At 45.0% G+C, this 18,765-nt stretch overlaps 2 protein-coding genes across 4 annotated transcripts in view; both read right to left on the bottom strand.

Annotated features, from left to right (window-relative positions):
• The window catches only part of MTF1 (metal regulatory transcription factor 1), a 51,195-nt gene extending 35,225 nt beyond the window's left edge, over positions 1-15,970 (bottom strand). Inside the window, exons 1-2 of one of the 3 annotated variants that reach the window (XM_015135552.3) lie at positions 14,922-15,970; positions 11,299-11,757 (exon numbers count right to left, since the gene is read on the bottom strand). In XM_015135552.3, the coding sequence (XP_014991038.1) occupies positions 11,299-11,706 (408 nt within the window). In that variant the 5' untranslated portion in view covers positions 11,707-11,757; positions 14,922-15,970. 3 annotated transcript variants of the gene reach the window in all.
• The window catches only part of INPP5B (inositol polyphosphate-5-phosphatase B), a 76,920-nt gene continuing 73,177 nt past the window's right edge, over positions 15,023-18,765 (bottom strand). Inside the window, 2 exon segments of the mRNA XM_015135734.3 lie at positions 15,023-16,404; positions 18,296-18,407. Of these exon segments, the coding sequence (XP_014991220.3) occupies positions 16,289-16,404; positions 18,296-18,407 (228 nt within the window). The 3' untranslated portion in view covers positions 15,023-16,288.

Genomic DNA, 18,765 nt, shown 5'->3' with positions numbered 1-18,765 from the left:
TCTTGAAAGTGGTGATCCCCAACCTGAATTTAAAGACATGAGCAGCTGGATGACAGAGTGAGTCCCCATTTAAAAAAAAAAAAAAAAGGAATGAGAGTATCTATAATATGAACATAATGTTACCAAAGATTCCATTAAAAAAAAGAAAAAAAGTGTTCCTCCAAAAGAGTTTCAGGCTCTAAGCATAACTTTAATCTTCCCGAGTGGCCTCAAACAGCTGTCGATTACCCTGTTAGGGAACATGGAAGGAGCACAGGTTAGGTTCACTGAGGACAGCATCTCATGCTAGTAATGGGCACAAAGTAGGAGCTTTCAGAGAACTGATGCTGATTTACAAAGTGTTCTGAGCAGTTCTAGAATACAGAAATATTTAACAAAGATGACTGCCTTGTTAAGGTAACAGAATCAGAGAAGAAAGGTGAATGGGATGAGCAAAAGTGAGAAAATTAAACACTGCGACCCCAGAAGGCAAAAGCTTTAAAAAATTAGAAAAAGAAAAAAGTCAACACCTGTGGAAAGAAAGAAAAAAAAAGAAAGAAAAAAGAAAAAAAGGCTGGGTTTGTCCTAGAGGAAAAGAAAGTGAAAGTGAGAAGTAGATTTTACACACATTTACAGCCCCCTATTCCACAAGAGAGTTCCTGTTTCTGGGCACCTAGCATGTGAACATTCTCATAAATAAATGACTGGCCTGCCGGGCGCGGTGGCTCACGCCTGTAATCCCAGCACTCTGGGAGGCCGAGGCGGGCGGATCACGAGGTCAGGAGATTGAGACCGTCCTGGCTAACATGGTGAAACCTGGTCTCTACTAAAAATACAAAAAATTGTTCCAGGTGCCTGTAGTCCCAGGTACTTGGGAGGCTGAGGCAGGAGAATGGCCTGAACCTGGGAGGCGGAGCTTGTAGCAAGCCGAGATCGCGCCACTGCACTCCAGCCTGGGCAACAGAGCGAGACTCCATCTCAAAAAAATAAAAAAAATTAAAAAATAAATGACTGGCCTGGCTGTTATGGCTGTAGAAACTGCCTTTTCCTCCCTATCACTAGGGACTTCCCTTCCCTCTCCCTGTGTCCGACTCCATTCCCCACAATGGCACTGATATAATTTCTTCTCCATAACGGACAAGCAAAAAGCTCAGAAATATAAGAACCCTGAAGACCTCATTTCGACAGGCCTCCCATCCCCCACTATGAGAGCTGACTTCATCCAGCTGTTCCCCACACTTCAAACCTTTACCCTTACAGAACAAATGCTGCTGTCCCTTCATTTCTTAGCCCTTTTCACAGCCAACAGGTCTCAATACCTGATTCTTATATCTTTGCAAAAGTGGTGTGTGATGGTAGAAAGCATAGGCTTTGGCATCAGAAAGTCCTCAGTTCAAATCTGTTCTACCATTTGCTAGTTGTGTGTTTCTAAGCCTCAGTTTGTCATCTGTAAAATGGGGGCTAATAGCATCTATGTTATAGGATTGTTATGAAAATTAAATACAAAACTATATTAAAGCCCATAACATAGTGATTGGTACATAGCAGTTACTCAGCAGCCAGCCATCTCCCTCTCTCTATCACCGTTGCGAGCAAAATAGGAGTCCTCATTCTTTGACAGCCATTTGCTCTGCCTGGTGCCCCAAATGCCCATCATGGAAATAATTTCAGTGGCCTGATACTAAGTCAAAGGAAGCCAAGTATAAGAGAGAGGAGTGGCAAGAGCTGGTATCCACAGAATGCCTGCAGGCGACTACAAACAGGTTCTCATTTTAAAACACTGTTGTATGGGCCAGTGAGGTGGCTCGTGCCTGTAAGTGCTCACCTAGCACTTTGGGAGGCTGAGGTGGGAGGATTGCTTGAGCCCAGAAGTTGGAGACCAGCATGGGCAACATACCAAGACCTCGACTCTCCAAAAAAATAAGAAATTAGACAGGTGTGGTGGCTGAGGTGGGAGGATCGCTTGAGCTGGTGAGATCAAGGCTGCAGTGAGCTGTAATCACTCCACTGCACTCAGCCTGGGTGACAGAGTGAGACCCTGTCTCAAAAAAAATTAAATGAATAAAACACAGTTATAAATGGTGGTTTATGTTCCACAGTGGCATTAATACAACAGTTCAGCTAATTAGGGGTTACCAAGATTTCTATGGGCTATCCTGCAACCTAATCACAGTTTATATGTAAACTCGTCTCAAGGAGAAAACACCTCCCAAAGAGTACCTAACAAAGAACATTTTAACCTCTTGTGAAACTGGACATTACCTCTTTACCTCCTTCAAGAACCATGGAGGCCTATGAAGAAAAGAAAGCAAATGAACATCCACCGAACAACCATGATGCACCAGACACTACGCTAAATGTTTTACACATATTACATATGAATAAATCTCATTTAATCTTCACAAAATGCAATGGGATATTTTTATTTCAATTTTATAAAAAAGGAAACAGAGCAGCTTGCCCAAGGCCACATAGCTAGTACATAACAGAACAAAGCTGGAACCTAGGTTGAAACTATCCCTTTGCACATCACAGAAGAAATGAATAAGCCTGATTTAAGTAAGAGGGGAAAAAAATAAAATTCAAATTCTTTTGCCAATGTCATATAATAGTAAAATGTTAGTAGTACTTAAAATGTACAACCTATGTAAAACGTACATCGAGACCTATAATTCCTATAGCACCAAGTTTGAAACCCAATTGTACACAAAACCACTCTAGTCCCTTTTCCAGGCCAGTGGACCTGAGTGATGGAAATGCTGATTACTAAGGAGAGGTACATAACACACATGCAGACACACTGATAAAATGGCTTCATATGGGGGTAAATGGAAAATGCTTCTTGCTCTGGATTCCTACAGAACCTCACACTTACAAGTTCATCGGAGTTCAGAAGGGAATCTGCAAAGAAATGTAATCACAGTATGCAAAGACTAAAAAGTGGGTAGTTCTCCTCTAGGAGAGTCAACAACATCTTGGTCTGTCTGAGTGGATCATTCTATTGCCTAAGGAATTTATAATAAGGCATGAGATTGGAACTAGGTCTCCCAAAGTAAAGGACATACACTGCAAAAAGGTTCCAAAACACTGGAGTCAGATTTTTCCTGTTATTCTTATACTTAAAATCTGTCACACTAAAAAAAAATAACTCTCCTCTTGGAATGCCACTGGCCATACAATTAGTTCATAGTGTGTTGAGGAGCAATACACCAAGCAGCCTAAAAGCATCACTGTAGGCCAGGCGTGGTGGCTCACACCTGTAATCCCAGCACTTTGGGAGGCCAAGGCAGGTGGATCACCTGAGGTCAGGAGTTCGAGACCAGCCTGATCAATATGGTGAAACCCTGTCTCTACTAAAAATACAAAATTTAGCCAGGCCTAGTGGTGCATGCCTGTAATCCTGGCCACTCGGGAGGCTGAGACAGGAGAATCTCTTGAACCCCAGAGGCAGAGGTTGCAGTGAGCCAAGATTATGCCAGCCTGGGCAACAGAGCAAGACTTCATCTACAAAAAAAAAAAAAAAAATCGCTGTAACTGTGCTTCTTGAAAGAAAACGACACCTTTCCTAATCAATGCACTGGAATACTTTGGTGCATCATGTAGAATAAATTTGGCATATGATTCCTAGGGTTTTTTCATGCTCCTTGGCCAACTACTCTATAGAAAACTGGCAAGGTCAGTTAGCTATGGAGGATATATCATGTCATTAATGTAGTTCAGACAGAGGTAGATGAACAGGTAACCAGACAGTCCTGGCAGGTTCTCTGGAAGGGCACGGATTCAAGAATGGACCGCACAAACCAACTAAAGAAAACACAGTTGCCGGGTGTGGTAGCTCATGCCTTTAATCCCAGCAACTCAGGAGGCTAAGGAGTGAGAATTGGTTGAGGCCAGAAGTTCCAGGTTACAGTGAGCTATGATCATGGCCTAGGCAAACACAGCAAGACCCAGTGTCTTAAAAAAAAAAAAAAAAAGTACACAAACAAACAACAGTAAGACACAGCTGCTTAGAGACTTAAAGTAGAAAGTCCTTAAAGGGTCAGACATGGTAGCTCATACCAGTAATGACAATACTTTGGGAGGCCAAGCTGGAAGGACTGCATGAGCCCAGGAGTTCGAGACCAGCCTGGGCAACATAGGAAGACCCCTCTCTACCAAAACAACCAAAAAGTAGCCGGCACAGTAGCACATGTCTGTGGTCCCAGCTACTGTGGAGGCTGAGGTGGCAGGATGGCTTGAGCCTGGGAAGTGAAGGCTGCAGTAAGCCATGACCATGCCACTGTACTCCAGCCTGGCTACAGAATGGAACCCTGTCTCAACCAAAAAAAAAAAAAAAACTTGTTTTTGGGCAGAATGAAAATATTTTGATTAGAAATCTCACAAGCTGGCCAAGTGCCATGGCTCATGCCTATAATCCCAGCACTTTGGGAGGTTGAGGCAGGAGGACTGCTTGAGCCCAGGAGTTTGAAGTTATAGTGAGCTATAATCCCACCACTGTAATCACTCCAACCTGTGTGACGGTGTGAGACCCTGTCTCAAGAAGGAAAGGAAAGAAGACAGAAAGAGAAAGGAAGGAAGGAAGGGAGAGAGGAAAGGAATGAGAGAAAGACAGAAAAGAGAGAGAGAGAAAGAAAGAAGAAAGAAAGAGAGAGAAAGATAGATCTCAAAGCTACCAAATCAGTAGGGAGACAGTAATGAAATAAAAAGCATGAGAATAAGATACGTGAAATTTGAGTCAGAATGACCAGTGGCTTTGTGGTAGGAAAAGACTATCTGTGGCAAGGTTCTGGTTGGTTTATTTTTTGCATAAGAGAAGCATGAAGAAAAGAAAATGAAGTAATAGGTAAGCCAACTCCACACTATATGAAACAATGAAAAAAACAAGAGTAAACAGGAAATTCAAGCTAAAATGTGACTCAGAAAATAAGCTGCTTGGGAAGCCAAGACGACCAACTAGTTATCAAATGATTTGATTTCTCAAGAGTAACACCTGCGCATGGAGGGAAAAGAAAAAAACAAAAACCAAGCTGAAAAAAAAAACCCGAAAGGAAAAGGATTAAGGAAGGGCTAAAGGATCATGAAGTCTGTTATCGAGTAGTGATAAACATCAGCCTCTTCAGGCCAATTAAGTGGATTTTAATGCCCAAATAAAATCACTGCCAAAACAAAAGCTAAGCTAAAACAGTGCTTCAGGAAGGCAAGCCTCCTGAATGTCTGGTCATTAAGCAAGACTTTCAAAGACTAAAGCTACTGCTACTTCTCCTTCAAACTCCACCCAACCCCAAACCTACTGATTTCAAGAATACAGCATCTTCCACAAAGGTCTCATGGATAGCATGGAAAAATGTGGGTGGGAGGAAAGTGGAGTGAGCTAAATCCCCAGCAAACTGAACAAAGTGCTCATATTATCCTTCACCCTGTGCTATTCAATATGATTATCAATGACCTGAAGACATGAATAGCAAACCAGACTTGCAAATAGAATAAACCAATTTGAACAGTACAAAGTGGAAAAGTGACAGCTTTTCACTGATTGCATAATCATTCCTTCTGTACCATCTCCTCCTTTTCTGCCTAGATCAGCATTTCCCAAAATGTGTTCCACAAAACACTGATCCCTGGAAATTGGATCCGAAAAAATGGTTTCTCAAGTTTAAAGCATTTGAAAAATTCTGTTTTCTTCCTTCTTAGTTAGTGGCACATCAAAGGCTCTGAGAAGTCCTAATCAACAAATTTCTGTCTTGGTTTAACTTAATGTTTCCTGACCATTCGCTCATGAAACACTTTCACACAGTAATCATTAACGGAGGATGGCCTAAAGTTTAGGTCCTAAACCATGTCCAAATTACCTATGCTAAATAAAAATGATACAATCCCCGTGAGCTAGCTACTACTGCCTCATCACTCTTCTTCCTCTAACTACCAAACATTAAAAAAAAAAAAAAAAAAAAAAGGCCAACTTGACATTTCCTGCCTCCTGTTTCCTCATCACTCACTCACTTCTTCATCACTCATGCTCTGCGGCAAGTCTTCTCATGATATGTGAACAACTGCACAACCAGCAGAACTAATGGCTTCTTTGGGGCTCCTCAGTCCCTCTGCAGGGTCACAGAGGAATATCCTCATTTGTTGACACTCTCTTCCTTCAGCTTTCACAACACTGCAGTCGACCCATCCCATTGACTACTGTGATCTTCTTGGGTTCCTCTTTCTCTTTCCAACCCTGAAGTTAGTTCTCTGGCCAACTCTTACTTCTCCCTTAAGTAAACTACCCACAGTTTGAAGGCCCCTTTCTACTACCATTCTAACTCCAAACCATTTCTTTGACCTCGGATACATGTTTCCAATGAGCTTTCCATTTGTTCATCTTACTTTTCTCCAAGGACTATATGTTCAATACACTCCTACCAAACTCATTAATTACCCCACCAAAACTTTTTCCTTTTCCCATCTTTCTTGATTCCTATGAATGGGATCACCATTTGGAGGGTGCAGGGAGCAGAGTTAGCCACTTTCTCCTCAGCATGCACACAGCACTTCGAACAAACCTCTGTTAAAATATCTATCACAACAGATTCTTAACTGCTTAACTCTTCACTTAGATTTGAAGTTCCATCAAAAAGCTGTGCTAAGACACAGCAGAAACTCAACAAATTTGGGAAAATGGATGAATCCTTTCAATCAACATGATTCAAAATCTTTTTTTTTTTTTGAGACAAAGATTCTCACCTTGTTGCCCAGGCTGGAGAGCAGTGGCAGAATCTTGGCTCACTGCACCCTCTGCCCTCTGGGTTCAAGTGATTCTCCTGCCTCAGCCTCCCAAGTAGCTGGGACTACAGGCATGCACCACCACGACCAGATAGTTTTTGTCTTTTTAGTAGAGACAGGGTTTCACCATGTTGGCCAGGCTGGTCTAGAGCTCTAGACCTCAAGTGATCCACTCACCTCAGCCTCTGAAAGTGCTGGGATTACAGGCACAAGTCACTGCGCCCGGCCTATTCAAAACCTTTGAATCATGCCCAACTCATGGCTCATTCATCAAACTCCAATAACATGTACGAAGTTCTCTCATACCTCTACAAAAGCTCTTGATTCTTCTCATGAACAAGGCCACTATCCTTTCTTCAGATTTAAATGAAACCCCAAACATAAACTACAACTGTCTCCTAACTGGGCAAAAAGTCTCCAGTTTTCCTCTGCCTCCAAGCTACCTCTGCTGCCAGACCAGTCTTTCTAAAATGCTACTCTAACCACATTCTCTTTCTAACCACTCTAGCCTTGGCTTAGACACCTCCAATGGTTTCCCACCATTTCTAGAAAAGTTACAGTTCAAAACCCATAGAAGGTTATCACTGCCTTCCATGTTTGGATCTTTGTTATCTCTCCATCCTTATCTCTTTCTACTCCTATGTTCTAGTCTAAGGGTCGACACACTACAGCTAGTGAACCAAATCCACCCCACTGCCTGTTTTTGTAGTCTTATCAGAACTTGGTCATGTTCATTCATTTATGTATTGTCTATGGCTGCTTTTGTGCTACAATGGAAGAATGGAGTAGTTCCAACAGAGACCTTTTAGCCTGCAAAGCCCAGAATATTTACTATTTAGCCCTATGCAGAAAAAAGTGTGCTGACTCTGTTGTAACAGGACAACTGGCTATTCCCTGAAAATGGCCTGTTTCCCACCTGCATTCCTTGTTTCATGCTGTTCCTCTCTCTTGGAAAAACCTCCTGCTTTTTTCCTAAATTGTATGTATTCTTTAAGACCAGCTCAAATGCCACTTTTTTCACAAGACTTCCCTGATCCCAGGATTAAGGGTGAGCTTCCCTGTGCTCACAGTGCAATATTTGTACCTCTCCTTCACATTTACCACATTGTGTTTGTTGCTATGATTACTGGTGTAAACAATTTCTGCTTCTATGCTATAAATCTACTACCACAACCATCTGCAGCGTCCACAGAGCATAACAGCATTTTGCTCTCTAAATGTTTGTGGAGTTGAAATGAACCCCCCCACAAGCTCAAATATTGGACTGAAATCAACAAGATAAAATTTCATAGGGAGATATTTTTATTTTTTATTTTTTGAGACAGAGTTTTGTTCTTGGTGCCCAGGCTGGAGTGCAGTGGCACATCTTGGCTTATTGCAACCTCCACCTCCTGGGTTCAAGCAATTACCCTGCCTCAGTCTCCGGAGTAGCTGGGATTACAGCCATCTGCCACCACGCCCGGCTAATTTTTTGTATTTTTAATAGAGACAGGGTTTCATTGTGTTGGCCACGCTAGTCTCGAACTCCTGACCTCAGGTGATCCACCCGCCTTGGCCTCCCAAAGTGTTGGGATTACAGGCGTGAGCCACCATGTCCGGCCGGGAGATATTTTTAATAAGGCCTATAGGCAGGTCCCCATTTTCATTTTTGTAAGATCTGACAGGTGCATACATGAGAATAATCTAGAGCAGGGTTTCTCAATCCCAGTACTATTGCTATTTTGGGCCAGTTCTTTGTTGTAGGGGGCTGTCCTGTGCACTGTAAAACATTTAACAATGTCTTTAACCTCTACCCACTAGATTCCAGTATCACCTCCACAGTGTGACAACACAAAATGTTTCTAGACATTGCCAAACATCTCCTGAGGGCAAAACTGCCCACAGTTAAGAAGCACTACTCTAGAAATTTCCAACTATAAGCTAACAGTAAGATGTTGCTGATAAAATATAGACTATATAGTAATCATAGTACAGTGTCCATATTGAGATAAGAGCCATACTGTTTTCAATGCTAATTGACTCACACTTATGAGACAGTGCTCAACTGCAGATTTTAAAAGGACTTTGGGGCCAGGCATGGTGGCTCATGCCTGTAATCCCAGCATTTTGGGCGGCCAAGGCAGGTGGGTCTCCTGAGGTCAGGAGTTCGAGATCAGCCTGATCAACATGGAGAAACGCTGTCTCTACTAAAAATACAAAATTAGTTGGGCGTGGTAGCACATGCCTCTAATCCCAGCTACTCAGGAGGCTGAGGCAGAAGAATCGCTTGAACCTGGGAGGCAGAGGTTGCAGTGAGCCAAGATAGTACCATTGCACTCCAGCCCGGGTAACAAGAGCGAAACTCCGTCTCAAAAAAAGAAAAGAAAAAAAAAGCACTTTGGAAAACTGGAATTCATATAATCAAAGGTGACAAGGCTGATGAGAGACTGGGGAAAATGTCACAGAGGGACATTTAAGTAAATGGAGGTGGTCAGCCTATACAAGAGGAAGAAAAAACCATGATCTTCAAATAGCTGATGGACTGTCCTGTGGGAGGAAGTTTACTCAGGAAGGCAGATCTAGAACCAGTGGGAGGCACCTGCAGAAAGGAAGGTTTTGGTTCTATACAAGTAAAAGCTTTCTAACAATCAGAGCTGGCTAACAAATGTATTGGGCTGAGGTATGAAACACTGTACTCTTGTAATTCTGGATGTCTTCAAGCAGAAACAAGATTAACTGATGTCAGAGATGCCATAGGGAAATTTCTGCATAGGGTAGGCGGTGGGACAAGATGGTCTCTCTAAGGTTAGCAAAAGTAAAGTAATATGCCATCAATAAGCCATATGCAATTTCAAGACCTCAACCACAGCGAAAAAGATATTGCTAAATCATTCACCCTATTTCTGTTTAGTAACATCTTACATTTAGTCCTTGGTACTGTAACTACCAGTGACCTATTTTTTTCTAACTGACCTGTAATAGTTCCTGGATAGGCCAGGCGTGGTGGCTGATGCCTGTAATCCCAGCACTTTGGAAGGCTGAGGCGGGTGGATCACCTGAAGTCAAGAATTCGAGACCAGCCTGGTTAACATGGTGAAACCCCATTTCTACTAAAAATACAAAAAATTAGCTGGGCATCGTGGCACCTGCCTATAATCCCAGCTACTCAGGAGGCTGAGGCAGGAGGACTGCTTGAACCCAGGAGGCAGAGGTTGCAGTGAGCCAAGATCGCGCCGTTGCACTCCAGCTTAGGCAACAAGAGTAAAACTCCGTCTCAAAAAAAAAGTTCCTGGATAATGTATTTCACTACCTTTAAACCAGAACTTTTATTCTGCTAATAATAACCACCAATATAATTTGTAAAATGCTTTGCAGTTTTCAAAGCATCCTGACATGCATCACCTTACTCACATTAGCTAAACATGAAAATGAAAACTTATTTTAGATAACCTGCTCTCATTTACTGCCTCTTGCCTGAATTTCCCTTTTTTTTTTTTTTTTTTTTCCGAGACTGAGTCTCTCTCTGTCATCCAGGCTGGAGTACAGTGGCGCGATCCTGGCTCACTGCAACCTCCACCTCCCGGATTCAAGTAATTTCCCTGCCTCAGCTTCCCAAATAGCTGGGATTACAGGCACCCACCACCATGTCTGGCTAATTTTTCTATTTTTAGAATAGACGGGGTTTTACCATGTTGGCCAGGGTGGTCTTGACCTCAGGTGATCCACCTGCCTCAGCCTCCCAGTGCTGGGATTACAGAAAGTGTTGGGATTACAGGCATGAGCCACTGTGCCCAGCCCGAATTTCTTTCTTTCTTTTTTTTTTTTTTTTTTTTTTTGAGATGGAGTCTCACTCTATCGCCCAGGCTGGAGTACAGTGGCATGATCTCGGCTCACTGCAACCTCTGCCTCCCGGGTCCAAGTGATTCTCCTACCTCAGCCTCCTGAGTAGCTGCAATTACAGCCATGCACCACCACGCCTGGCTAATTTTTATATTTTAGCAGAGACGGGGTTTCACCATGTTGGCCAGGCTGCTCTTGAACTCCTGACCTCAAGTGATCCACCTGCCTCAGCCTCCCAAAGTGCTGGGATTACAGGCATGTGCCACGTGAAATAAAAGTTCATTAAACATTCACTAAGATAATAAAACATATTCCAGCAGATACTCATCTCCAAAACAAATCATTTAAACACAACCCGGAGATAAGCCAAATATAGTTATTTCTTTATCAAATAAGCCAACTCTAGTTATTTCCCTGTTAGATAAGCTAAATAGTCATTTTAGCACCAGAAACGTGGGCCTACTTAAGTAAAATTTCTGTTTTATTTATGATTTGGGGAAGGAAATTCAAGAAATTACAATTTCATATTCCCAAATTTCAACATGGCTATACAACCCAAAAGTTCCAGAAGCAATCACAACAAAACCTGAAGCATATGTGTTGCTGATAAGCAAAACTACTGTAAGTCCTAACCCCATGGACTCCTTCACTCCCCAGCTAAAATTTGCACCAAGAATTTTGTAAGGACTTGCCCCAAAACCAAACTAGGCCCTCACTGACTGCTTTACTTACTTCTTTACGTTTTGTTTCCGGACATTCCGACTGCAGAGTGAGGGTTGCACCTTCGATATTTCTTGGCATGGGTGTGGAACCAGGGTTTATTGTCAAATGAATCTGATCTGGTGAGATAATGTGCTGTACATAACCCTGGGACATTGCTTCATGATCTATCAGGTGAAAGCCCTCTTCACCCCCTACTAGAAAAGGCAAGTGTTCTCCACACTGTCCGTCATCATCTTCATCCTCCAAAGTGCCAGGGTCCTGCTCAATAAGAACAGTGGTCCTATCATAAACAGTTCCAGATGAGGAAGGCACCAGTCCGTTTTTATCCACAAACCTGAGCATTTTATCATCAGGGGTCAGCTCATCTTCCTCTGCCTCAAAGTAGATGATGTTGTCGTCTGGACTGTGTTCCCCCATGGTTCAGTTGTGCTCAGCCCAATTGTGAGAAATGAAAACGTAATGACTTGTCTGCAACAGAACAAAGCCAGAGTTAAGAGTCATACCACAAGACCCACGCAGCTCCTCAGCAACCACAAGGTTCATTTTCCCTCTCATTTAAAGAGCAAGCTAAAGCAAATGAAAAACCATCCTTGGAAATAATTTTTTTTTTATTTTAACTTTAAAACCATCAAGTCATTTTTTTTTTTTTTTTTGAGACAGACTCTCGTTCTGTTGCCCAGGCTGGAGTGCAGTGGCGCGATCTCGGCTCACTGCAAGCTCTGCCTCCCGGGTTCACGCCATTCTCCTGCCTCAGCCTCCCAAGTAGCTGGGACTACAGGTGCCCGCCATTACGCCTCGCTAATTTTTTGTATTTTTAGTAGAGACTGGGTTTCACCGTGGTCTTGATCTCCTGACCTCGTGATCCGCCCACCTCGGCCTCCCAAAGAGCTGGAATTACAGGCGTGAGCCACCGCGCCCGGCCCATCAAGTCATTTTTAAAGAAAAGCAATGCTGGCCGGGCGTGGTGGCTCACGCCTGTAATCCCAGCACTTTGGGAGGCTGAGATGGGAGGATCGCTTGAGGCCAGGAGTTTGAGATCAGCCTGGTCAACATAGTGAGACCTCCATCTCTACAAGAAAGGAAAAGAAAAGAAAAGAGCTTTTCAAAAATTGAAGTAATAAGTTCATAAGACCCTCTGAATACGCCTGTCAAACAATTTGAAACTTGGTCAAAATATTTAAAGGGGACAAAAGAGCAAACAGAACAGTAGCTGCTTAAAGGCTGAGTTGCTACAAATCTTAAGAGAAACTCCACTCAAATGCCCTCCAAATCAGACCACGAAGCAGTAAATGGTTTCATGTAGTTTATGGTAGAAGGAGCAAGGCTTTGGAGGCAGAGTCATCTACCTACAAATCCTGGCTTTGCCTTTTACTACATGGGTAACTTTTCTGTGCCTCATTTTTCTTATGTGCAAGGTGGGACTAGTAATTCCTGTTCTCTCAAAGTTTTTATAAGGAATAAAAGAGGCAACATATGTAAAGCACAATGTTTGGTAAATAGTAGAGGAACAAGTGTGAATTTCTTCCCTCCTACCTAGAACAGATGTTTCAACCTTCTGGGTTGAAGGGCTAATCCCCAGTCAGGCACAAACAATGAAGATCACTGTATCTATTTATGTCCAATATGGTGTTAACAAGAAGTTATGGTTGTATAGTGGGCTCTCGTCCCTGAATGAATTGAGTCTTATTATTTTTGTTTCTACAGCCCCTAGCATAGTACACTGACACAAATGTCAGCTAAATGAATGAAAGACATGGCGACATACTCTCTCGTGAAGATATACTATCTTGGGAAGATACATTCTCTTGAGAAAAATACCACATTTGAAGCTTTCATGTTCTGGAATAGTGATTCTTCCTTCATCTGCAAACACAGGCTCTACAAATGTGGGTCTGGCAGGCAGAACAGAAAATTTTAAAATAATCAGCACATCCCTTTTAGTTTTCAGTCTGGCTTTGCATTTTATCTTTCTCTTCTGCTCTGGGTTAGAAAGTGAGCCTTTACTTAGTGGGGTGGCTAGACAGTTACCAGAAACAGGCCAAAGAATCGGATCCGGGAGGTACCGGCCCGACCCCTAGTTCTGGCTTACGCAACCCCACAGATGTACATTTCGCTGCATCTGAGAAGAGAGAAGAGAGCACCGAGGACCCCAGTGGGCTGCCCGGGCACCCTCGGCGGCAACGCGGAGACCAACTGTCCGGAACAAACAAGACCAGGAGGTTTGAAGGTAGCCAACGAGGAGTGCGAACGGAGCCCCCTTGAGAGAAGGCTGGGAAAAGGAGCCTGTCTGGGATAGCCCCCAGCACAGCGCTACACAGAAAAACCCGAAGACAAGCTGGGGGTCTCCAAGCACCGAGGAGAGGGGCAGGGTCCGGGTCTCCATGGAAACAGGAAAGGGGGGCTGGATACCCATCCCCATGGAAACGGAGAAGGGGTGGGGTCCCTATGGTGACCAGACTGAGGTCTCTATTGGGAAATGCTTCAGGAGGGAGCCTAAGTCCCGCGCCCCCCGGTAAGTCCCAAGCCCAGGCCAAGTCTAGTTTCGCCTTTTACCTCCGCGGCTCCCGGCAACGGCGGCAGCAGCAGCTTCTCCCCTCCCCAGCGGCACCATGATTGCCCCCACCTTCCCCTAACGTCACTTCCGCTTCCGCTTTCCGGAGGAAGGAGGGGACAGCGGATCCGCCCCTCCCTGGCGCCTCTGGTTGGCTCAGGTTGTCAGGGGGCTGAGCTGCAGCCTCCAATTGGCGAGCGGGAGGGGCGGGGCGGGGCACCGAGGGGAAGGCGCCCAGAAGGTGAGTTTATTCGCGTGGGGAAGCGCCCGGGGTGTCACGGGCGGCCCGCAGGGTGTCGCCCTCGCGGCACTGGAATCAAGGAGAAGGGAACGAATCCCCAAGGAAGGATCCGAAATGTCCTCAGCCAGGTTTGCGCTGCCCGCCCTCGCCCTGGCAGCCACAGCAGCAGCGGGAAGGACCACAGTTGGCAGTCGGAACCCTGGCTCCAACCCGCCAGGGGAGCCTGGACGACCGCGACGTGCCCAGGTTTCTCCCGCCGGGGCCTCGGCCTTCCCTTCAGCACCCATCAAAGTTAACACAGACGGGAGGCCCAGAAAGGAAGACAAGACCCCAAAGGCAGAACTAAGAGTATTCTGAGCCCAGCTAGAGAGGACGCCACCGCCTCTTCCCTTCTCACGCGCTTGCCTAGGACGCCCAGCTGTCTTCTCACACTCTGGCCCAGGCTGGCGGTCCCAACTTTCTTCCCCTGCAAGAGGACGCAGCTTCGGCGGGACTCATGCCCGGGCCAGTTAGCGCCACCTACCGGCCACTCCCTTCTTTAACCTTTCACATTGTTCTGCTGGCCCGTGTCTTAAACCCATTTTACAGTGCCCAGTAGTGGGCATTCGTACCCAGGAAGCGATTCTGCATGTGCCTTCGTTATGCCCCTGTCCTTTCCAAATGCCTGGAGGATCTAGCTGTTAGATCCTCCCAGCTGCCACTGCCTGTTTTAACCATAAGCTGCTTCTCTCGAATATTCAGAGTGGGACAACTCCAAAGACTAGACCAGGGGTCAAGGGGTTCAGGCCAGTGCCATAACCATTTCTTGCTGGAAATATGTGAATAGTGACCGGTACCCACCAGACTGCCAGGAATATATCTCTTTGGCCCCAAGGCTTGAGCCACAAAGTCCAGCTGCAGCGAACTGCCGTCTCTTAAGAGAGAAAAACATATACAACCACCACTGTTAAAAATACATTTATCATTAAAATATATTACACACGGAGACGGGAAGCATTATATACAGTTTGGAAGACTTGCTGACCCAGAAAATCCCACTTGTTTCACCGAACACTCATTTTTTCAGTGATTTTACATTTTTAGAGACGGGGTCTCCCTCTCTCACCCAGGCTGGCGTACAGTGATGTGTTCATAGCTCACTGCAGCCTCAAGCTCCTATGCTCAAGTGAGCCACCCCACGTCAGCCTCCCAAGTAACGCACCACAGGTATGCATCACCACACCCAGCTAATTTTTTAAAAATGTTTTTGTAGAGATGGGGTCTCCCTGTGTTGCCCAGGCTGGTCCCAAACTCCTGGTCTCAAGTGATCCTCCCACCTTAGTCTCCCAAAGTGCTGAGATTACAGGCGTGAGCCACTGTGCCTGGTCATTTTAATTTTTTAAATGCCTGTATTGCCCTCAGAGGCTGAGCAACCAGCTTTAGAGTTATCGAGCCATTATCTGGGCAGGAACGGGGGTAGAGTTTGCATATGCATATACACGTCCTCAGAGCACTGAAAGCATCTGGGGTGGCTGTGGCCTGTTTCACCCAGCAGCTTCTGCCTGCATTCTTGCCATCCAACTCATTGGCCTTTCATGACTTTCCATCAAATATCTGCTCATAGGGATCTCAGCCCAGGCTATAGGGAAGGCACTGACTATGCCCTGGAGGTAGGGTGAGTGAGTACAACAAATACAGTTATTTAAAAACATTTTAGGCCAGGCGTGGTGGTTCACACCTGAAATCCCAGCACTTTGGGAGGCCTGGATCACCTGAGGCCAGGCATTCGAGACCAGCCTGGCCAACATGGTGAAACCCTATCTCTACTAAAAATACAAAAAAATTAGCCAGGCGTGGTGGCAGACGCCTATAATCCCAGCTACTCGAGAGGCAGAGGTTCAGTGAACCAAGACCACGCCAATGCACTCCAGGCTGGGCAACAAAAGTGAAACTCCATCTCAAAAAAAAGATCAATCTGTGTTAAATAACTAAAGTTGAAAATTGAATGTCAGTTTTATTATGGTGGATTTTCTCCCGTGTCTTCACGACTCACAGCACTGAGTGTGCTAACCAATGGTGAGCTTAGTCAGGGTACTAGGCTCAGGAAATAGCTGCCATTCTTGCTACCAAGTGGCCTCACATAATTATCTTAAGGGAGCTCTTGAGCTGAAACAGGTGGGGCTGGTAATTGGCAGCCTCAAGTAAAATAGGAGGAGAGATATAGAGGCTCAGAGTGGGTTGCAGAGGAACTGGTGAATAAATTCTTGAGCCTTTTTCTTCTCTGTCATATCAAGCTTTTGGTGACCAGCTGGGTTTCGAAGCAATAAGCTGCCAAATATGCTAGCTGCAAGAAAAAACACAGAAAAGAAACGATTCAGCAAAAGAAGGTACTAAAGACACACATCACTTAACAACAGGGATATGTTCTGAGAAATGTGTCATTAAGTGATTTCGTCATTGTGCAAACATCATAGAGTGTACTTAAACTTTCACAAACTTACACTTGTACTTACACAATTCTATATGGTATAGTCTATTGCTCCTAGGCTTCTGTACAGCATGTTACTATACTGAATACTACAGGCAGTTGTAACACAGTGCTAAGTATGTGTATATCCAAATATATCTAAACATAGGAAAGGCACATCAAAAATACGGTATTATGAGCCGGGCATGGTGGCTCACACCTGTCATCCCAGCACTTTGGGAAGCCAAAGCAGGCAGATCACTAGAGGCCACGAGTTCAAGACCAAGCTAGGCCAACATGATGAAACCCCATCTCTACTAAAAATACAAAAATTAGCCTGTCCTGCCAGTGGGCTTTCCAATGGGAATGGTGCTGTGTCAGAGGTGGCTGAGGCTGGGAGGTTGTAGGGGAGACGGCCCTGCTTGGTGTCCTGCCTCTCTGGTTCCCGCCTCCTCCCCCCACCACCCCCTGTCCCCAGTGGGGGCTCGTCCCCAGGCTGAGACAAGGTTCCATGAGCGTGGTAGGGATGGCTGAGGTGTGGGCATTGGAGGGTGTGGCCCTGTGGCCCCTGTCCAAGCGGTGGCTGTGAGGGCCGGGGTGGCCATCTGGCTCCCAGCCCTCTCCCATCCCGCAGCAGGGAGGGTGGGCACGTTGGGCTGGTCACTGCCCTTAAAAAAAAAAAAAAAAAAGGGCCGGGCGCGGAGGCTCAGCCCTCTAATCCCAGCACTTTGGGAGGCCGAGGCAGGCGGAATCATGAGGTCAAGAGATTGAGACCATCCTGGCCAACATGGTGAAACCCTGTCTCTACTAAAAATACAAAAATTAGCTGGGTGTGCTGGTGCACGCCTGTAGTCCCAGCTACTTGTAAGGCTGAGGCAGGAGAATTGCTTGAACCCGGGAGGTGGAGGTTGCAGTGAGCTGAGATCACGCCACTGCGCTCCAGCCTGGCGACAGAGCGAGACTCCGTCTCTAAAAAAATTAATTAATTAATTAAATTTAATTAAAAAGCTAGGCATAGTGGCAAGCGCCTATAATCCCAGCTACTCAGGAGGCCAAGGCAGAAGGATCACTTGAACCCAGGAGGTGGAGGTTGCAGTGAGCTGAGATCACACCACTGCACTCCAGCCTGGCTGACAGAGTGAGACTTTCTTAAGCACACACACACACACGCATACACAAACACACACACAAAACCACAGTATTATAATCTTATTGGCCCTCCATCATATATGTGGTCCTTTGTTGACCAAGATGATATATGGTACATGACTATATTTTTTTTGGGGGGCGGGGGGATGGAGTCTCAGTCTGTTGCCCAGGCTGGAGTGCAGTGGCATCTCGGGTCACTGCAGCCTCCGCCTCCCGGTTTCAAGCAATTCTCCCAACTCAGCCTCCCGTTTAGTTGGGATTACAGGCATGCGCCACCACACCCAGATAATTTTTTTATTTTTAGTACAGGTGGGGTTTCACCATGTTGGCCAGGCTGGTCTCAAACTCCTGACCTCAGGTGATCCGCCCACCTCAGCCTCACAAAGTGCTCGGATTACAGGTGTGAGCCACCACACCCAGCCCATGACTATACTTATTCTTGTGTTGTTAGGAGTAGGGAGGAGTGTCCAAATGCAAAACTTTCTGCTTTAAAAAATCTTTGCCCAGAGCTTGCCATTTTAGTTCTACTGCAAGGGACCTGGGATCCTCCTCAACCTCATTTCTCATTACGAGTCTCTCAGTTTGCAGAAATGCTTTCCATAGACATTTGGCTGCTTACCTAGAATATTCTCATCCAAATGATTTTTTGCTGAATTTTTCAGCAGTTCTTGTAAAAACGCCATCAAGTAGTGGAAGACATTTCTGTAGAATGTGGGGAGAGTAGAAATGACCTGAAAGAGAAAGAACTGGCATTTGTCTTTTGTTCACTGAATTATTTGTCAAGTGGCTACTATAGTCCAAGAACTGTGTACACGATCCAAGTGCACGAGAAAGACTGTGCACAGAAAACTGGTTGCTTACTACTTGGCATAAGTACCAAAAGAGAGGTAGGGGTCAAATGCAACATGAATTTAGAAGTCAAACTTTTAACTACATGTTCCTGTAAGACTGAAGGAAATAAGACATTTTAGTTGGGTCTTGAATATAAGACAAAATTGGACTTACAGAGATAAGAACTGGGGTTATTTAGAGCAAAGAAAGTATAAAAAAGGGCAGGAGAAGGGAAATAGTGAGATAAGTAGAGAGAAC

Source organism: Macaca mulatta, chromosome 1, assembly GCF_049350105.2.
Source record: "Macaca mulatta isolate MMU2019108-1 chromosome 1, T2T-MMU8v2.0, whole genome shotgun sequence".
Lineage (NCBI taxonomy): Eukaryota > Metazoa > Chordata > Mammalia > Primates > Cercopithecidae > Macaca > Macaca mulatta.
The sequence above is the reverse complement of the archived record's forward strand: the minus strand, read 5'-3'. Positions and strand labels throughout refer to the sequence as shown.